Here is an 18,259-nt window from a genome sequence, read left to right on the forward strand (position 1 = left end):
ATAACACCCGCAGTCTCCTCTTTCTTTGCCCGAGCAACTTACTAAGTGCAGCCTCGTTCCATTGCTCAAAGTGCATAATATTCAGACCTCCGGATGACTTTGATTGACATAGAGTTTCCCAAGCTATAGGATTCTTCTTGGCGTTTGTCCCAGTCGTGTGAGGGCTCCACAGTGGGTCCTTGCACCACACTGCGAGACTCTACAGGACCTTGCTCCTGAAGCCTCCATGACGTGTCATGCTACCCCCTTGCGAGTAGACATACTTGGGCATTGTTATACTTGGATCAACAGACAATTCGAGAATACACGCTGCAGCGCCTCGAACCCGTGACCTCAAGCCTTTTGTTTCCACTGAGGGAACGCCTTTCCTGGCGAGCTACGTAGCTCGGTTGGTGAAATGCGTTCCCGAAGGTGGAAAACAAAAGGCTCGAGGTCACGGGTTTGAGGCGCCGGCAGTGTATTCTCGAATTGTCTCGTTGATCCAAAGTATAACAATGCCCAAAAGATGTATGTCGACGGCAACATGAGGACCGAAGTCGTCGGCACCGCATCTAGAGGACCGATGTCGAAGCTGCGTGGATCCTCACAAAAAAAGGCGCCTTTTTTGTGAGGATCCACGGTCGTCGACAACGGTCCCTCCATGTCGCTGCGACATGCGCTGGGCATTGTTATAATTGAGTTGCAGCTCAGTTGGTGAAAGGTTTTTTGTGAGGATTCGCAGGACTTCCCATCTGAGGGCTACCCCTGGCCTCGAGGATGCAGTGCTGCTGACACTGGTCCTCCATGCTGCTGCTGACATACATGACATACTGGGGCATTGTTATACTTGGATCAACAGACAATTCGAGAGTACACGGCTGGGCGCCGCCGAACCCGTGACCTCGGCCTTTTGTTTCCACATGGAGACGTTTCTTGAATAGCCAAAGTCCTAATTCATTTAGGATTTTCATTCAGGGAGTTCGAAAAAAAATCTTTTGCTTTTATTCAGCGTATTCAAAAGTTAATATATACACATAAATATAAAAAATTTACCTTATAAATACACTGTAATTTTTTTTTCAAAATTAATTAAGTGTAAAATTCCCAAAATTAACGCAAAAGAAGAATGGGAACCAGACACTGACCTGCCGAGAATGGCCTTTTTAGTCGTTCCCAGGCCCATTTGAATGGCCAAACGGAAAGATCCAAGACTCTCTGGTGAGAATCTTAAGACGATGAAAGCAAGGATTTGCATATCGGCTTCTTTTCAACTCAACACTAGCCATTTTAAGTTATTGAGGGTGGCTGGCTCCAATGAAGACTGTGTATATCAGTGGAACATTACCAAATCCAGAGATAAAAAGAAAGTTCAATCTTTCCAGATGCCGACAGATGATGATGATGAAGAAGAAGAAGAAAGGTATGTTTCTCCTCTTTAGATTTATTGTCATCTGCTCATGACATTACCACTTCACCGAGCAAAACAAAATAAGTACTTAATTTAGTGACATTTTATTTTGAGATTCAAATACCGTCATTCCTTTTTTGGGGTCAAAACTGGAACTTGTATTAACCAACTGGAATGTGTATGCAACCTGCTCATTTGGACTATAGAGATAGGATTCTCAAAATTAACAAAAACTCTCTCGCTCCTAACTCATCCATCAAGCAAATTAACATTTGGGTAACTATTCAAACTAAGTAAAGTTTGATGCCATTTGACTTGGCTGTCTGGCCCTGCACATCAGGGCAGGCTATTTCTTTTGTTCGTCGATGTTGAAATCTTCAGCATTCCGTCACCCATACATGGTAATCACAAAACCAACCATGGGTATTGGGCCCATTTTGAACTTGTACTCGCATCCTTCTAGCAAGCCAAGCAATCATTTTGCTGTTTATGCTAAACCAAAGGAAGAAGCTAGAATATTCACATTCAAAGAACGATGTCTATGATTTTCATTGACTCACGTTGCATAATTGACACACCCTACCTAGCTAATCTATCGGTAGTTGCTAGTCCGTTTTGTACACCATCCACCGATGCCTTGGGATAAGGCCTTTGAGTAACACTATTGATTTCCATTGGACTTGCATCATACCGATATATGCCTTCTTTATAATGGACTTGTCACCGTGCCAAATTTGTCCAGTTCTTGCGTGTGCCCTTGCATCCAATATCTTCCTCACTAACCAAGTGGCTTGCTTTAGTGTTGTGAGTTCACTAATAGTTCTCTTCTTTATATAGTGTGTGAATCCATAACACCCGCAGTCTCCGTTTTCTTTGCCCGCAGCAACTTACTAAGTGCAGCCTCGTTCCATTGCTCAAAGTGCATAATATTCGGACCTCCGGATGACTTTGATTGACATAGAGTTTCCCAAGCTATGGATTCTTCTTGGCGTTTGTCCCAGTCGTGTGAGGGCTCCACAGTGGGTCCTTGCACCACACTGCGAGACTCTACAGGACCTTGCTCCTGCAGCCTCCATGACGTGTCATGCTACCCCCTTGCGAGTAGACATACTTGGGCATTGTTATACTTGGATCAACAGACAATTCGAGAATACACGATGCAGCACCTCAAACCCGTGACCTCAAGCCTTTTGTTTCCACTGAGGGAACGCCTTTCACCAACTGAGCTGTAGCTCAGATGGTGAAAGGCGTTCCCCATGTGGAAACAAAAGGCTTGAGGTCACGGGGATGAACTAGGCCTAATGAAGCCTTTCTCAAGCAAGTCTTTCAATTGCTCCTTCAACTCTTTCAATTCTGCGGGTGCCATTCTATAAGGAGGAATAGATATAGGCTTAGTGTCTGGCAACACATCAATAGAAAAATCAATCTCCCTCTCGGGAGGAAGGCCTGGAAGCTCTTCCGGGAATACATCCGGAAACTCATTCACCACAGGAGCCGACTGAAGAGTCGGCGACTCAGCTTCTACATCTTGAATTCGCACTAGGTGATAAATGCACCCTTTCGTGATCATTTTCTTGCTATACTTTGCATTGCATTTCTTGTTACATTCTTATTATATCCTAATCATAATCAACTCTATAGAGTGACACTTCTTGGTCTCAGTCACGATCTTGCTCATAAAATAGCTTAACCCTCGCGAAGTGAGCGCACTTAACCTGTTACTCTTTCTGATTATCCCTATTTCAATTACCACATAATCACTTCACCAATGTATTCACATTCATTATAACCCTTCACATTCGTATCTCTGTCTTCATGATGTTGTTACTTTATTTTGCTAATAAACTTATCGTAGCTTACTCGTGCTTATACATCCAATTGCTACCCCACTATCACATTCTATTAGAGTTACACTTTCTCTTCCATACCATGTTTTAGTGCTACCAATCTCCTTGATTTACTCTAGCATGTCTCTTTACCGTATCAATGTCACTCTTGTAACTGCCGTTACTATCAATTTAATAGTATCTAACTCATCTCTTGTAGTCATTATCGATACCCATTGCTTAATCTCATTCTGCCATTACTCTTTTGCACATCATCTTTTCTTATTAGGACATATTACAAGCTTATATCCTATCTCTTTTAGATTCTAGAAAATTTTGGCAGAGTTTCCTCTATATTTCTTGCTATCTCAAAATCTGCACGCAGCAAATACCAACCATACCCCATAGGGCCAATACACACACATATATATATACATATATCCACGGCATGTCTCAGCCACACAGGGCTCCCACTAAGCTCAAATCTGTCGAAACTTACCTCATGTATCGCACTTCGAGATGTACCTGATCCTTTAGCAATCTGCCCTGTTACCTCTTCCTATTTACATTCTCTTTCATCCTTCAGCTTTTCCTTTCAATCATATCTCGATATTCTTACTTTATTCGACACACATCTTTCGTGCCGTCACTTACCTTTGTTCGGATCCATTCAATTTGCTGAGTTCTCAACTTATAGCTGAACTTATCATCAAGAAACACATTTAATCAATTTCCCTATCATGTAAACACTGACTCATTTTCAAGACGATTAATTCATCATCATATAATTACATATTTCAATAACGTAGCCTTAACAAAGGGGCTTACTGCCGTGGCTTTCAATATCATCAATCACTTTCTTCTATCATTACCATTCTTCTGCTGCAATCAGGGGTTAGTATAAGGAATCACATTTCCTATGGCTTAGCTCTATCGCACGATCTTAGAGATGAAAGAAGAGTAACCATCCTAAATGCCCAGTAGCTCCCTGTTTATAGATGTGGCGCGCAACACACCATAAACTAGACTCTACTAGACACGGCTCGTAGACACATCCTAGGACTGAACTGCTCTGATACCACTTTTGTCATGACCCGACTAGGGGCCGCGACGAGCACCCAGTGCTACCCCACCCGGGCACCCCTTAGCATACATTTACTTAACGTCGAGGTGAACCGTGATTCAATTCATGCATTCTAGTCATCAATCATATTAGTCCCATTGGACGACAATCATCGTTTAACATGTCATAGGCATCTATGCCGCATCAATGTACATGGGCCAACGTGGCCGACAAAAGGATATACAAAACATAGGCCAACGAGGCCAAACACATCTACCCACATCCACATGACTACGAGCCTCTAAGAGTATAACATGTCACATAAGCGGGACAGGACCCCGCTGTGCCCATAATTATGTACACAAAAGAATGAGTACCCAAAAGCTATGGCTCCGAGTGAAATGGAGCTCGACTATGTGATCTCTGAAAAGCTGCTATGGATCAAGTTCCTCCCTGTGCACCTGCGGGCATGACGCAACGTCCACAAACAAAAGGACGTCAATACGAAGAATGTACTGAGTATGTGAAGCATGATCAACATCAACATAGAAGCATAATAGACAATATATAAACTAGCATAGGAGAGGAGGCAATAACGTCATCGTCGTATCCTGTAATAATAGCCTTGCCACTTTGTTTTCGTTTTCATACACATGCCCTCATTTACATTCCTTTACAAATCTTTTCACATTCACATTCATAGTCATATCATATCCATAGCATATACATATATACATACATAGCGTACCCGACCATAAAGGTTCGGTGTTCATATCTACTTGGCCAACCAAGGCTCATTATATCTAAAAAGGATAGGCCAAGGCTTCAGGGTTATCCGTACCCTCTGCAGAGGTGTGCGCGCGTTTCGTAATCGTATACATACTTTATACATAATCATATACATATATCCTTACCCGGCATCATAAGCTCGGGGGTTCATTATAGCCCTTCATAGGCACACATACATACATATAATAGTTCATACACATCTCTAGTCTCATTTTACTCTTATCATCATTACTATCCTCATCCTTATCATTATCGTTACGTCTACATTATAGGCTTACTCGTCATACGAGGAACATAGTGGAATCGTAGTACATATCAAAGGTCGTGAGCTTATGAGCTCGGAATGTCAACCATGTGAAAGCAACATACTCATATTGAGGAAGTAGGAATTTGGCCAAGAACCATGCCTTATGAAAGAAGGGTTAGCCTCACATACCTCTTTGTCGAACTATGCTACACTTGCGCGTACTCCTTCGATGCTCAAGTTTCTACCTTCATTAATATCACAATAATAACCATTAGTCATTCACATTATCCACATTCTTCATTTTACCTCCATTGACCATTTTAGTATATTCTTCCATAACCCAAGTGTTTCAACTCTCCAATATCTTAAGAAACTCATATATATCATGAATCTTACCTTAGATGATGTAGGAACAAGCCTTGGTTGATAATACTTCGCTTTGAGCCAAACCCTAGTTTTTCTCCATTTGCATTTCTTGACTTGAATGGTATTTAATGGCTTGCTTACACTTGATTCACTTATTTATGTTGTTGGTGGCTTATAATCCTTGGAAACTTATGAAATAAATGTAGAGAGATGATTCTAGAGAGAAGTGGTGTAGTGTAGAAATGTAATAAAACAAGTCTTGGCCTTCATATTTAATGACTTGAAAAATGTTGCTGAACAGTGGTCGTCCATGGTGGTTTACGGTCCGTATTTCACTTTACGGACCGTCCCCCATGGTCGTCTTTAAGCTTAAGCTGAACCAGAAACCTTAGGCTGCATGCATGGTGATTTACGACCATGGTTTACGGGCCGTAAATCACTTTACGGTCCGTCCACCAGGTCGTATTTAACCATTTATCGGCCCAGGGGAAGTTTGAAGTTTTTTGCATGGCAATTTACGGCTGCCGTTTACGGACCGTATTGCACTTTACGGTCCGTATTTTGCGCTTACGACCACGCGCGTTTTTGCCAACTTTCAATTTTTCACATTTCTCGACCTTTTCATTCTATTCATTCCCATCCATTTACATACATTGCCCATGAAACATTATACACTCGCACTCCTCGCACTCATCACTAGCTCGTCCACTTGCGTACCAACGGAAAAATTTTCGAGGTGTAACATTCTACCCCCCTTAAGAACATTCGTCCTCGAATGTTGAAGTCTTGGGGAATTCAATAAAAATTTCATCAGAGTCTCCTTTGTAACGCGGCACTACCATCCTGTCACAACAACCCACAATAACAATGCCTCACAGGGCAACAACACAATAGCATAGAAATTTGGCCACACACGACCCAAAAGCACGAAAAGAAATCATACATACCTCATGGTCTTGACGTCTCCTCTAGGACTTCCTCCAAAGGCTGCAATAGGTGTGGGTAATTGGATCGTATATTCTCTTCCGCTTTCCATGTCATTTCCTCTCGATTATTATTTCTCCACAAAACTTTAACTGAGGCCACTTCCTTGTTTCTAAGCCTCCTTACTTGCCTATCTAATATGGCAATGGGTATTTCATCATAAGATAGCCTTTTTGTCACTTGGACATCATTTATTGGGACGATCCTCGTAGGATCTCCAACACACTTTCGAAGCATCGAGACATGAAAAATCATGAACTGACTCCAAATATGGAGGTAGATCTAACTCATAGGCCACTTTGCCCACTTTGCGCACAATCTCATAAGGCCCTATATACCGGGGACTAAGCTTCCCCTTTTTGCCAAATCTCATAACGCCCTTCATTGGCGACACTTTCAAGACTACCCAATCCTTATCTCTAAGTCCCTTCAACGATTATTCGCATAGACTTCGACGACTTTGGGCAACAACCGACCTTGTATGAGCCTAACTCTCTCTACCTTGGGACCAAGTTACGCTTTAACTTCTCCGGTTTCAAACCACCCGATTGGGGATAGGCCCATATAAAGCTTCATACGGTTCCATTTGAATGCTAGAATGATAACTATTATTGTATTCAATGAGCGGTAAATGGTCATCCCAACTTCCTCCAAAATCTATCATACATGCCCGTAACATATCTTCGAGAGTCATGGTGCGTTCGGCTTGCCCATCGGGGGTGAAATGCGTCTTGGTTCCCTAAACCCTCTTGAAAAGATGTCCAAAAATTGGCGTAAAATGAGTCCTCTCGAAGATAATGATATCGGAACACCATGGAGTCTCACTATCTCTTTAAGGTTTGCTTAATCTTCGCCACGTACGTCGTTCTAATCGATGCGAGTCTATCAACAATCACCCATATAGAATCATACTTACGTCGAGTACGGGTAAGCTTCCATATTAATCACTTCCCACTTCCAAGTTGGGATCTCTATATAAATCCGCCCGCTTTTGGTGCTCTATTTTCACTTGTTGACAACAAGTTCATTGGGCTACAAATCTTTCTTCATCCCATTCTACCAATATATAGACTTAAGATCATGATACATTTTCGTCATTTTGGGGTGGATAGAATAATGGGAACAATGAGCTTCTCTCAAAATCTGGTGGCGTAGACCATTCGACTCGATTCTCCCGAAACGTCAAATGATGACTCCTCTTTCGAGCGAGCGTATTTCCGTACCATAGCATGGCATCCTCATATTGTCGCGCTTTCACTTCCGCTACTAGCGACGAATCTCCAATAGTAGTCCCCCACTTAAGAATCTATCACCTCGGACTCCTGCATATAACCGTCAGCTCACGAGTCATTTCCTTCTTTCCTTGTCGCACCTCACATAAGCTCCCCATAGATCTGCGGCTAAGAGCATCAGCCACAACATTTGCCTTTCCGGGATGATATAAGATATCAATATCATAATCTTTTAGCAATTCCAGCCATCGCCGTTGCCGCAGATTCAACTCTTTCTGCTTGAGAATATATTGAAAACTTTTATGATCTGTGTAAATATCCACGGTGGACGCCGTATAATGTCTCCATATCTTTAATGCATGAGTTACGCGGCCAATTCTAAATCATGTGTTGGATAATTCTCGTTTCCGTATGACCATTTTGCATCAATACGCTTAGCCCGACGCCCGAAGCATCACAATAAACGACATATCCCTCCGATCCCTCTGAAGTGTCAAGGCCAGGAAGTCAATCTATCTTTCAACTCTTGAAAACTACGTTCACAAGCATCTGTCCATTGAAACTTAGCCGACTTCTGGGTCAACTTTGTGAGTGGAGCCGAAATAGAAGAAAAACCCCCAACGAATCTCCTGTAATAACACGTTGCTTCCGTAAAAGCTACGAACCTCCGTAGGAGTCGTGGGTCTTGGCCAAGTCTTAACGGCATCAATCTTTTGGCTATCCACTCGGATACCATCGGCTGCAACAATATGGCCCAGAAATGATACTGAGTTCAACCAAAACTCACATTTAGAAAATTTCGCAAACAACTCTCGAGCTCGAAGAACTCCGAGGACAATACGCAGATGGTTTGCATGTTCTGTCTCGGATCTAGAATACACCAAGATATCATCGATGAATACAATCACGAATAGATCCAGAAAGGGCCTGAATACATTATTCATTAAGTCCATAAACACTGCCGGTGCATTAGTTAGCCCAAACGACATTACTCGAAACTCGAAATGGCCATATCTTGTCCTGAAAGCTATCTTAAGGATATCTCTTTCCCTAACTCTCACTTGGTGGTACCCGGACCTCAAATCAATCTTTGAAAACCATTTGGCACCTTGCAATTGATCAAATAAGTCATCGATCCTTGGGAGAGGATATTTGTTCTTAATCGTTACTTTATTCAATTCGATAATCAATACACATTCTCAAGAGCCATCTTTCTTCCGGACAAACAATACGGTGCCCCCACGGGGATGAACTAGGCCTAATGAAGCCTTTCTCAAGCAAGTCTTTCAATTGCTCCTTCAACTCTTTCAATTCTGCGGGTGCCATTCTATTAGATATAGCTTGTGTCCGGCAACACATCAATAGAAAAATCAATCTCCTCTCGGGAGAAGGCACTGGAAGCTCTTCCAGAATACATCCGGAAACTCATTCACCATGGAGTCGGCGACTTTACATCTTGAATTCGCACTAGGTGATAAATGCACCCTTTCGTGATCATTTTCTTGCTATACTTTGCATTGCATTTCTTGTTACATTCTTATTATATCCTAATCATAATCAACTCTATAGAGTGACACTTCTTGGTCTCAGTCACGATCTTGCTCATAAAATAGCTTAACCCTCAAGCCGAGCGCGCTTAACCTCGTTACTCTTTCTGATTATCCCTATTTCAATTACCACATAATCACTTCACCAATGTATTCACATTCATTATAACCCTTCACATTCGTATCTCTGTCTTCATGATGTTGTTACTTTATTTTGCTAATAAACTTATCGTAGCTTACTTATACATCATTTACCCCACTATCACATTCTATTAGAGTTACACTTTCTCTTCCATACCATGTTTTAGTGCTACCAATCTCCTTGATTTACCTCTAGCATGTCTCTTTACCGTATCAATGTCGCTCTTGTACTTTACTATCAATTTAATAGTATCTAACTCATCTCTTGTAGTCATTATCGATACCCATCGTAATCTCATTCGCCATTACTCTTTTCGCACATCATCTTTTCTTATTAGGACATATTACAAGCTTATATCCTATCTCTTTTAGATTCTAGAAAATTTTGCGAGTTTCCTCTATATTTCTTGTTATCAAAACACGCAAAGAATACCAACCATACCCCATGTGCGGCATGTCTCACCACACTTTCTCAAATCGAAACTTACCTCATGTATCGCACATACCGATCCTTTAGCGACCTCTTCCTATTTACATTCTATTCATCATATCTCCTTACTTTATTCGACACACATTTTCGTGCCGTCACCTTTGTTCGGATCCATTCAATTGCTCAACTTATGAACTTATCATCAAGAAACACATTTAATCAATTTCCCTATCATGTAAACATCGACTCATTTTCACGACGATCAATTCATCATCATATAATTACATATTTCAATAACGTAGCCTTAACAAAAGGGGCCATTGCCGTGGCTTTCAATATCATCAATCAAAACCATTTTCGAGGTGTATACACATTTCCTATCTTAGCGCACGATCTTAGAGATGCCCAAAAGACATAGATGTACCACTTCACCGAGCAAAACAAAAATAAGTACTTAATCTTGTGAACCGTGATTCAATTCATGCATTCTAGTCATCAATCATATTAGTCCCATTTCATCGTTTAACATGTCAGATTCAAAACATACCCAAACACATCTACCCACATCCACATGACTACGAGCATTGTCACATAAGCGGACAGACCCCGGTACACAAAAGAATGTCAAAAGCCTATGGCTCGAGTGAAATGGAGCTCGACTACGTGATCTTCCCGAAAAGGTATGGATATTAACGCAACGTCCACAAACAAAAGGAATGTCGAGTATGTGAAGCATGATCAACATCAACATAGAAGCATAATAGACAATATATAAACTAGCATAGGAGAGGAGGCAATAACGTCATCGTCGTATCCCGTAATAATAGCCTTGCCACTTTGTTCTCAACACATTAACAAAAACTCTCACATTCATAGTCATATCATATCTAATATGTACTATATACATCCACCAATAAAAAGGTTCGGTGTTCATATCACTAACATTTCAAGGTTATATCTATTCAAGGTCAACTTGTATCTAGTCAAAGTTTGGGTTATGCCATTTGTGCGCGCGTTTCGTAATCGTATACATACTTTATACATAATCATATACATATATCCTTACCCGGCATCATAAGCTCGGGGGTTCATTATAGGGCACACGTACATACATATAATAGTTCATACACATCTCTAGTCTCATTTTACTCTTATCATCATTACTATCCTCATCCTTATCATTATCGTTGAACATTATAGGCTTACTCATACGAGGAACATAGTGAATCGTAGTACATATCAAAGGTATTGAGCTCTCGGAATGTCAAATTATGTGAAAGCAACATACCTCGGTAATCACAAAACCAATACCTCTTTGTCAGATGGGTACCTGCGCCGTACTCCTTCGATGCTCAAGTTTCATTTTGACAATAATAACCATTAGTCATTCACATTATCCACATTCTTCATTTTACCTCCATTGACCATTTTAGTATATTCTTCCATAACCCAAGTCTAGAAACTCATATATATCATGAATCTTACCTTAGATGATGTAGAACAATCATTGATAATATTCTCTGCTTTGAGCCAAACCCTAGTTTTTCTCCATTTGCATTTCTGTGACGTGGTATTTAATGGCTTAACACTTGATTCACTTATTTATGTTGTTGGTGGCTTATAATCCTTGGAAACTTATGAAATAAATGTAGAGAGATGATTCTAGAGAGAAGTGGTGTAGTGTAGAAATGTAATAAAACAAGTCTTGGCCTTCATATTTAATGACTTGAAAAATCTGTGCTGGGTGAACAGTGGTCGTCCATGGTGGTTTACGGTCCGTATTTCACTTTACGGACCGTCCCCCATGGTCGGCTTTAAGCTTAAGCTGAACCAGAAACCTTAGGCTGCATGCATGGTGATTTACGACCATGGTTTACGGGCCGTAAATCACTTTACGGTCCGTCCACCAGGTCGTATTTAACCATTTATCGACTGGGCAGGAAGTTTGAAGTTTTTGCATGGCAATTTACGGCTGCCAGTTTACGGACCGTATTGCACTTTACGGTCCGTATTTTGCAGTTTACGACCACTGGGCAGTTTTGCCAACTTTCAATTTTTCACATTTCTCGACCTTTTCATTCTATTCATTCCCATCCATTTACATACATTGCCCATGAAACATTATACACTCGCACTCCTCGCACTCATCACTAGCTCGTCTACTTGCGTACCAACGGAAAAATTTTCGAGGTGTAACAATTGTCATCTGCTCATGACATTACCACTTCACCGAGCAAAACAAAATAAGTACTTAATTTAGTGACATTTTATTTTGAGATTCAAATACCGTCATTCCTTTTTTGGGGTCAAAACTGGAACTTGTATTAACCAACTGGAATGTGTATGCAACCTGCTCATTTGGACTATAGAGATAGGATTCTCAAAATTAACAAAAACTCTCTGCTCCTAACTCATCCATCAAGCAGCTAACATTTGGGTAACTATTCAAACTAAGTAAAGTTTGATGCCATTTGACTTGGCTCTGTCCTGCACTATTTCTTTTGTTCTGTCATGTTGAAATCTTCTAGCATTCCGCTCAATAATCACAAAACCAACCAATTATTTTGAACTTGTACTCTGCATCCTTCTAGCAAGCCAAGCAATCATTTTGCCTGTTTATGCTTAACCTAAGAAGCTAGAATATTCACATTCAAAGAACAGATGTCTATGATTTTCATTGACTCCATTGCATAATTGACACACCCTACCTAGCTAATCTATCAGTAGTTGCTAGTCTGTTTTGTACAGCCATCCACTGATATCTTGGGATAAGTGTTTATACCCTATTTTGACCCGGGCTAAAAGTAGAGTATGACATTTTGGTGATTCCTACTTTTTGTTTATTTATTTTAAGGAATCGCCACCTAATTATTTACGGTGAATTAGGACACCTAAAGTTTATTAAAGTAGTTGTCTAAAGTTAACTCTGTTTAAGGTCTGCGAAACTTAAGATTCTAGGTAAGGGTTCAATTAGTCTAAAGGGAAGGTATTATGCATCCTTTAAGACCCATTAACAATGATTAACCGACCGGACTTATGATTAGTTAGGCTAAGAATGTAAATGTAATTTTTTTTTTTATGATATTTTAAAAAAAATATCTTTATAAGTATCGCTAAAGTTATGGATAGATGTATAAGAATGCTATTTAAAATAAGACTTGTAAAAAAATAATGATTTGCATAAGAAGAGGCTTAATTATAAATAAACTAAAAAGAAGCGGGATATGTAACGTTTATATATATTTGGAGAAAGTAAGTTATGGAGACTAACAAATTTAAAAGAGTTATTGTAAGACTAAAATCGGTAAAGTTTAAAACTTTTATAGAAGGAATATTAGTTCAATATAACTATATAAAGGTTGTTTTGACAAACGCCTATGAAGACTAGCTCATTTTCTTCTTTCTCGAAACAGGTTAAACGTTAGTGTGTAAATTCATGATACTTTGGAAGCATATCTTTCCTTCTAACTAAAAATGCTAAACCTACGAGGAACAATTAAACTTCATTTAATTTAAGACCTACATTTGCTAATTAAGACATCCTAACATAAAATAGGCTCGGTTAAAAATAAGCAATTGGGTATTTATCACAATCACACAGCAGATAAAATGTTAGTCACACATAAGCAAACATTAAGGAACGAAAGTAAAATGACTAAAGCCACATTTGGTTCCCATAAAAGAGTAACGCTTTCCGTGGTCCGTCGTTTGGCTAACCACCCTCTTTGTTCGGATAAAGGTTGAGAGAACGAAAGCTGAAATAGGAAGGCGCATGCAAAGTCCGAATACCGCATAGTCTCAAATGAGACTGTTCGGATAATGAGTCTTTATGAAGACTCCATTTCGCTCCGAAGTGTACATGTAAAAGAAGGAAAAATAAGGATTAGCACTCATATAGGCACAAATTTGATCGAGACTATAAATTTTAAACTAAACTGTCAGCCCAACATAAACTAAAACCAAGCGCATGCTCAGATGCTTAAGAAACAAAGGCAGAAGTAAATTTTAGTTTGAAAGGCTTTGAACAAAATTCACCCATTTGCACACTCAATTTATTATTTAGGAACTAAATAACCAAAGGTCAGAAGATAGGCACATGTAGTTAAATCGTATATAACTTAGTTCCACGGCATAGGAGACATCATTATTCAGTATCCATGATCAAATGTAAACACATAAATTCAAAAGGATCATACACAAATAGAAATAGAACGTAACAAGGTAAAACAGGGTGCAATTACCGAGGGTTATAGAAATCTAGAATTCTGTCCACCACAGATTCAGATTTAGATGACTCCTCACAAATTAGAGCTAAACCTTAGAATGATTTGCTAAAATATGCCGCAGCAAAACAGCAGCGAAAGCAGCGTTATAACCTCAAAATGAATAACAATTCAGTTCAAAATGAAGGTGAAAATCAGCTCAATACGCAGCAAAAATTCAGTTTTTTTAAAAATGCAGTGGTTCATGACTAAAAAATACAACAACCAAGTGGCTGAAATTACAGCAGTTTCTAACCATAAGTAAAACAGGAAAAAATGGCTAAAATGTAATGCTTCATGGACCAACATAAAGCAGCAGAATGCAGCAGCATTGAGTGTCAAAGGGCAGCAACATTCAGGCGATGTGGGTAATCAAATACGACTACTGGATTTATGTTCAAACATGACACATACAAATGTCTGGTGACAGAAGGATGCGGCCAAGAAAACAACGAGAACAGGTGCAACAAAGGTAAATAAACAACTACAATCAGGAGAAACTGGGCAGAAGATTTAACAATTTCTGTTCAGAGCAGCAGAGGGGAAGAAGAACAGTTTGGGAACAGATTTCTAGACAGAGGATGCCTGATCAAAAGCAGGTCGCAGTATTAAGCAAAATGAAATGCTACGGAAACCATATGATTACACAGAACAACATACAAGGTGTCTTAGCTAGGATAAGAAACAAGAGAGGAGAGGGTACACAAGAGAACAAGTCAAAAACAGGAGCAAAATGTTATGCCGAAATCAGAAGGAAACAGTAGCTCAGAGCAGCATATGTATGCGGCAGCCAAGATAAAGAGACAGGCAAATTACAGCATGTTTGAAGGGTTAACACAAAGCAGGGAAAAGCATAAAAGACTCTATATAGTATATGTAGGCATGCACTTTGGTCTAGTGTTTTGAACATGGCATACATATGGTGGGGAATATTGTATCATGATTCAAAGAGTCCCAAATGGATATCATACTGCTTCAGGGTACCAGAAAACAAGATATCATTTCCTCTTCCCAATAGGCAGAAAACCAAACAGACGATCTCAAGTTATTAAATTACCATAGCAGTGAATAATCAACAATGCAACCATGAATGACAAAATTGCAGCCAAGAATTTAAACAATTTGAACCATCAACTAATTATAGCAGAAAAAACAGGTTTCAAATACAGTAGCAGGTGGTACAACTCAACAGCAGCACATTCAGATAAATTACAGATTTTAAACATACAGAATTAGATCAGTTTAAACACAAACATCTTATTAAAACCATCATAGACATACGCCCAGAAATTTCAGACTAGCTTGTTAACCAGAGGGGAAAAGCTGAGAAAGAAACTGAATTATTCCATGACCAAGAATAGTAGATTAAACAGGGCTGTTCACACAGGTCCAAAGGGGTAATCATATGGTATGCATATCATGTTTTAGCAAATAAGGAATCTCGAGCACTTTGCCAACTTTAGCAGGTCATTTATACATGTCTAAAGATACTAAGATTATGCTCCTAATGCTTTTAATCTTTCTAATAAAAAAAACATAATCTATGACTCGTATTACTGCCAGCAGTCAATCACATAACACAGAGTGGCTGAATGCAACTAATCTAGTCTAAACTATACATGAGTTTAACAACAAACTAATTATGCTTAAACAAACGTGAGCACATACCAATCAACCACTATATTAAGCATCACACATATTTTGACTACATCAGCATCTTAGGAACATAAACTAACCAAACAAAGCGATAGTATCCAATATGGTCTAAACTAAGCTAAGACACAATGAAGGCTAAGCTAATAATCTGAACAGCAAGCTAACATTATGTTGGACTACAAATTCATTAACAGAGGATCAAACTTATCTAACGGAGACAAACAAATGCTATCAATCATATCATATAACAACCAACCTAATCAACTCTAATAAAACAGCATGTAGATCATAACTAATCAAAACAATAATTATATACAATACGTGGTTAACATAAGCAGGTTAAGCCAAATAACTCCTAAGGCATTTTCAGCTAAAACCAATTACATTAACACCTAAACCATACTCAACTGAGAACAGACAGAGCTAAGCCATCATATACTTAAAGTAGAACCCAGAACCAACAATGTATTACACTTAGCCACTTTCTACTACCTGAATCCATATGAAACTAAACAAATCACAACAGAGCCTGCTCTGAGAAACTCGACTCAGTTAATCCGTACAATCGTCAATAGCCAACAACTTAACCACAATATTTAAACTAAAAACAGACCCATTGAGACTAATTGTCAACTAATCTAACAAATTATCACCCAAATATGCAATCATAAGCAGCGAATCAAAATCGTCATGCTAAAGGAGGAAGGTTTACCTTTTTCGGGTGTAGTGAACTGAGACGTCGGGGTCTCGAATCTACTCTCGAACTCAAACAAATCCGAACCCGATTAAAGCAAACTAAAGTTTTAAAACAGAAAAGAAAATGGAAATAGAGTTTTTGTTCGCTGTTTTTTTTTTGGTGATTAAAACTTGTGTTTCGTAGGGGATTTTCGTGGTTCCAGATCCTTCAAACTTTGAATGATTTCCGGCTAAATTTCACCGAAAAAATAAGAATCCAGTGTGGAAGGTCATTTAACTCGATAAAAATCCCCCTTTTCATGTCCGAATTTCTGTTCTTTTATAGGGCTGTGATTAGGGTTTAAGCAAGGGAGAAGGAGGAGCGTGGGGAACAAAGAGACAGAGGAGTCAGAGGCGTGGGAGGGGGAGACGAAGAGAGTGGAGAGAACGTGAGGAGAGGAGAGACGAGAGAGAGAAGAGAGAAAGGAGGCGGGTGAAGGAGAAGAGAAAGAAAAAGAAGCGGATCATTAGGTTTAGGGATGAAAAGGAGAGGAAGTGGACCGGGTCGGGTATAACATTAACGGGTATGGGCTGGTCTGTTGGGTATTTTAGTTGGGCTGAAAATGTGGGTTGTTTATTTGGGCCATTTATTTGGCTGAAAATTATTGATCCTTTCTCCGCTATTTAATTATTCTTGGGCTTCTAATTTGATAAATAGTACAATATATGCTATGTGAAGATAATTAATAATTAATATGTATAAGAATTTAACAAAGTGTTATTTTGTAATTAATTTGACGAGTCCGAACCCCAAAAATGAAACGATGATTAACCGTTTAAAATTTGTGATAAAGTAATGCTCGTAATGTTGAAAATAAAAGTAGCGATATTAATAATAGTAGCAATAAAAATGATGAAAAAATAAGGTATTTAGCTCGTCAGTAAATTTAGAAACCCGAGTAAATTAAATAAAGGAGGGACAAAATTGGGTGTCAACAATAAGGCCTTTGAGTAACACTATTGATTTCCATTGGACTTCAGGCATCATACCGATATATGCCTTCTTTATAATGGACTTGTCACCAGTGCTAAATTTGTCCAGGTCTTGCAGATGTGCCCTTGCATCCAATATCTTCCTCACTAACCAAGTAGCTTGCTTTAGTGTTGTGAGTTCACTAATAGTTCTCTTCTTTATATAGTGTGTATGAATCCATAACACCCAGAGTCCTGCCTTTTTCTTTGCCCACCGCAGCAACTTACTAAGTGTGACCTCGTTCCATTGCTCAAAGTGCATAATATTCGTACCTCGGATGACTTTGATTGACATAGAGTTTCCCAAGCTATGATTCTTCTTGGCGTTTGTCCCCGGTCGTGTGAGGGCTCCACAAAATGTGGTCCTTGCACCACACTGCGAGACTTCATGTGACCTTGCTCCTGCAGCCTCCGTGATGTGTCATGCTACCCTTTGCGAGTAGACATACTGGCATTGTTATGCTTGGATCGACGAACGGTCGAGAATACACGCTGCCGCCTCGAACCGTGACCTCGAAGCCTTTTGTTTCCATCGAGGAACGCCACCAACCGAGCTGTAGCTCGGGATGGTGAAAGCGTTCCCATGTGGAAACAAAAGGCTCGAGGTCACGGTTCGAGGCGC

At 39.7% G+C, this 18,259-nt stretch overlaps 1 protein-coding gene across 1 annotated transcript in view; it reads left to right on the plus strand.

Moving 5' to 3' along the window:
* Window positions 1-1,145: 1,145 nt before the first annotated feature.
* Window positions 1,146-18,259, plus strand: part of LOC132066304 (F-box protein CPR1-like) — a 62,078-nt gene continuing 44,964 nt past the window's right edge. The window contains exon 1 of the mRNA XM_059459637.1: window positions 1,146-1,376. Coding sequence (XP_059315620.1) covers window positions 1,294-1,376 — 83 coding nt within the window. The 5' untranslated portion in view covers window positions 1,146-1,293. The remainder of the gene's footprint in view (window positions 1,377-18,259) is intronic.

Source organism: Lycium ferocissimum, chromosome 8 (genome assembly GCF_029784015.1).
Source record: "Lycium ferocissimum isolate CSIRO_LF1 chromosome 8, AGI_CSIRO_Lferr_CH_V1, whole genome shotgun sequence".
In the NCBI taxonomy this organism is placed as follows: Eukaryota; Viridiplantae; Streptophyta; class Magnoliopsida; order Solanales; family Solanaceae; genus Lycium; species Lycium ferocissimum.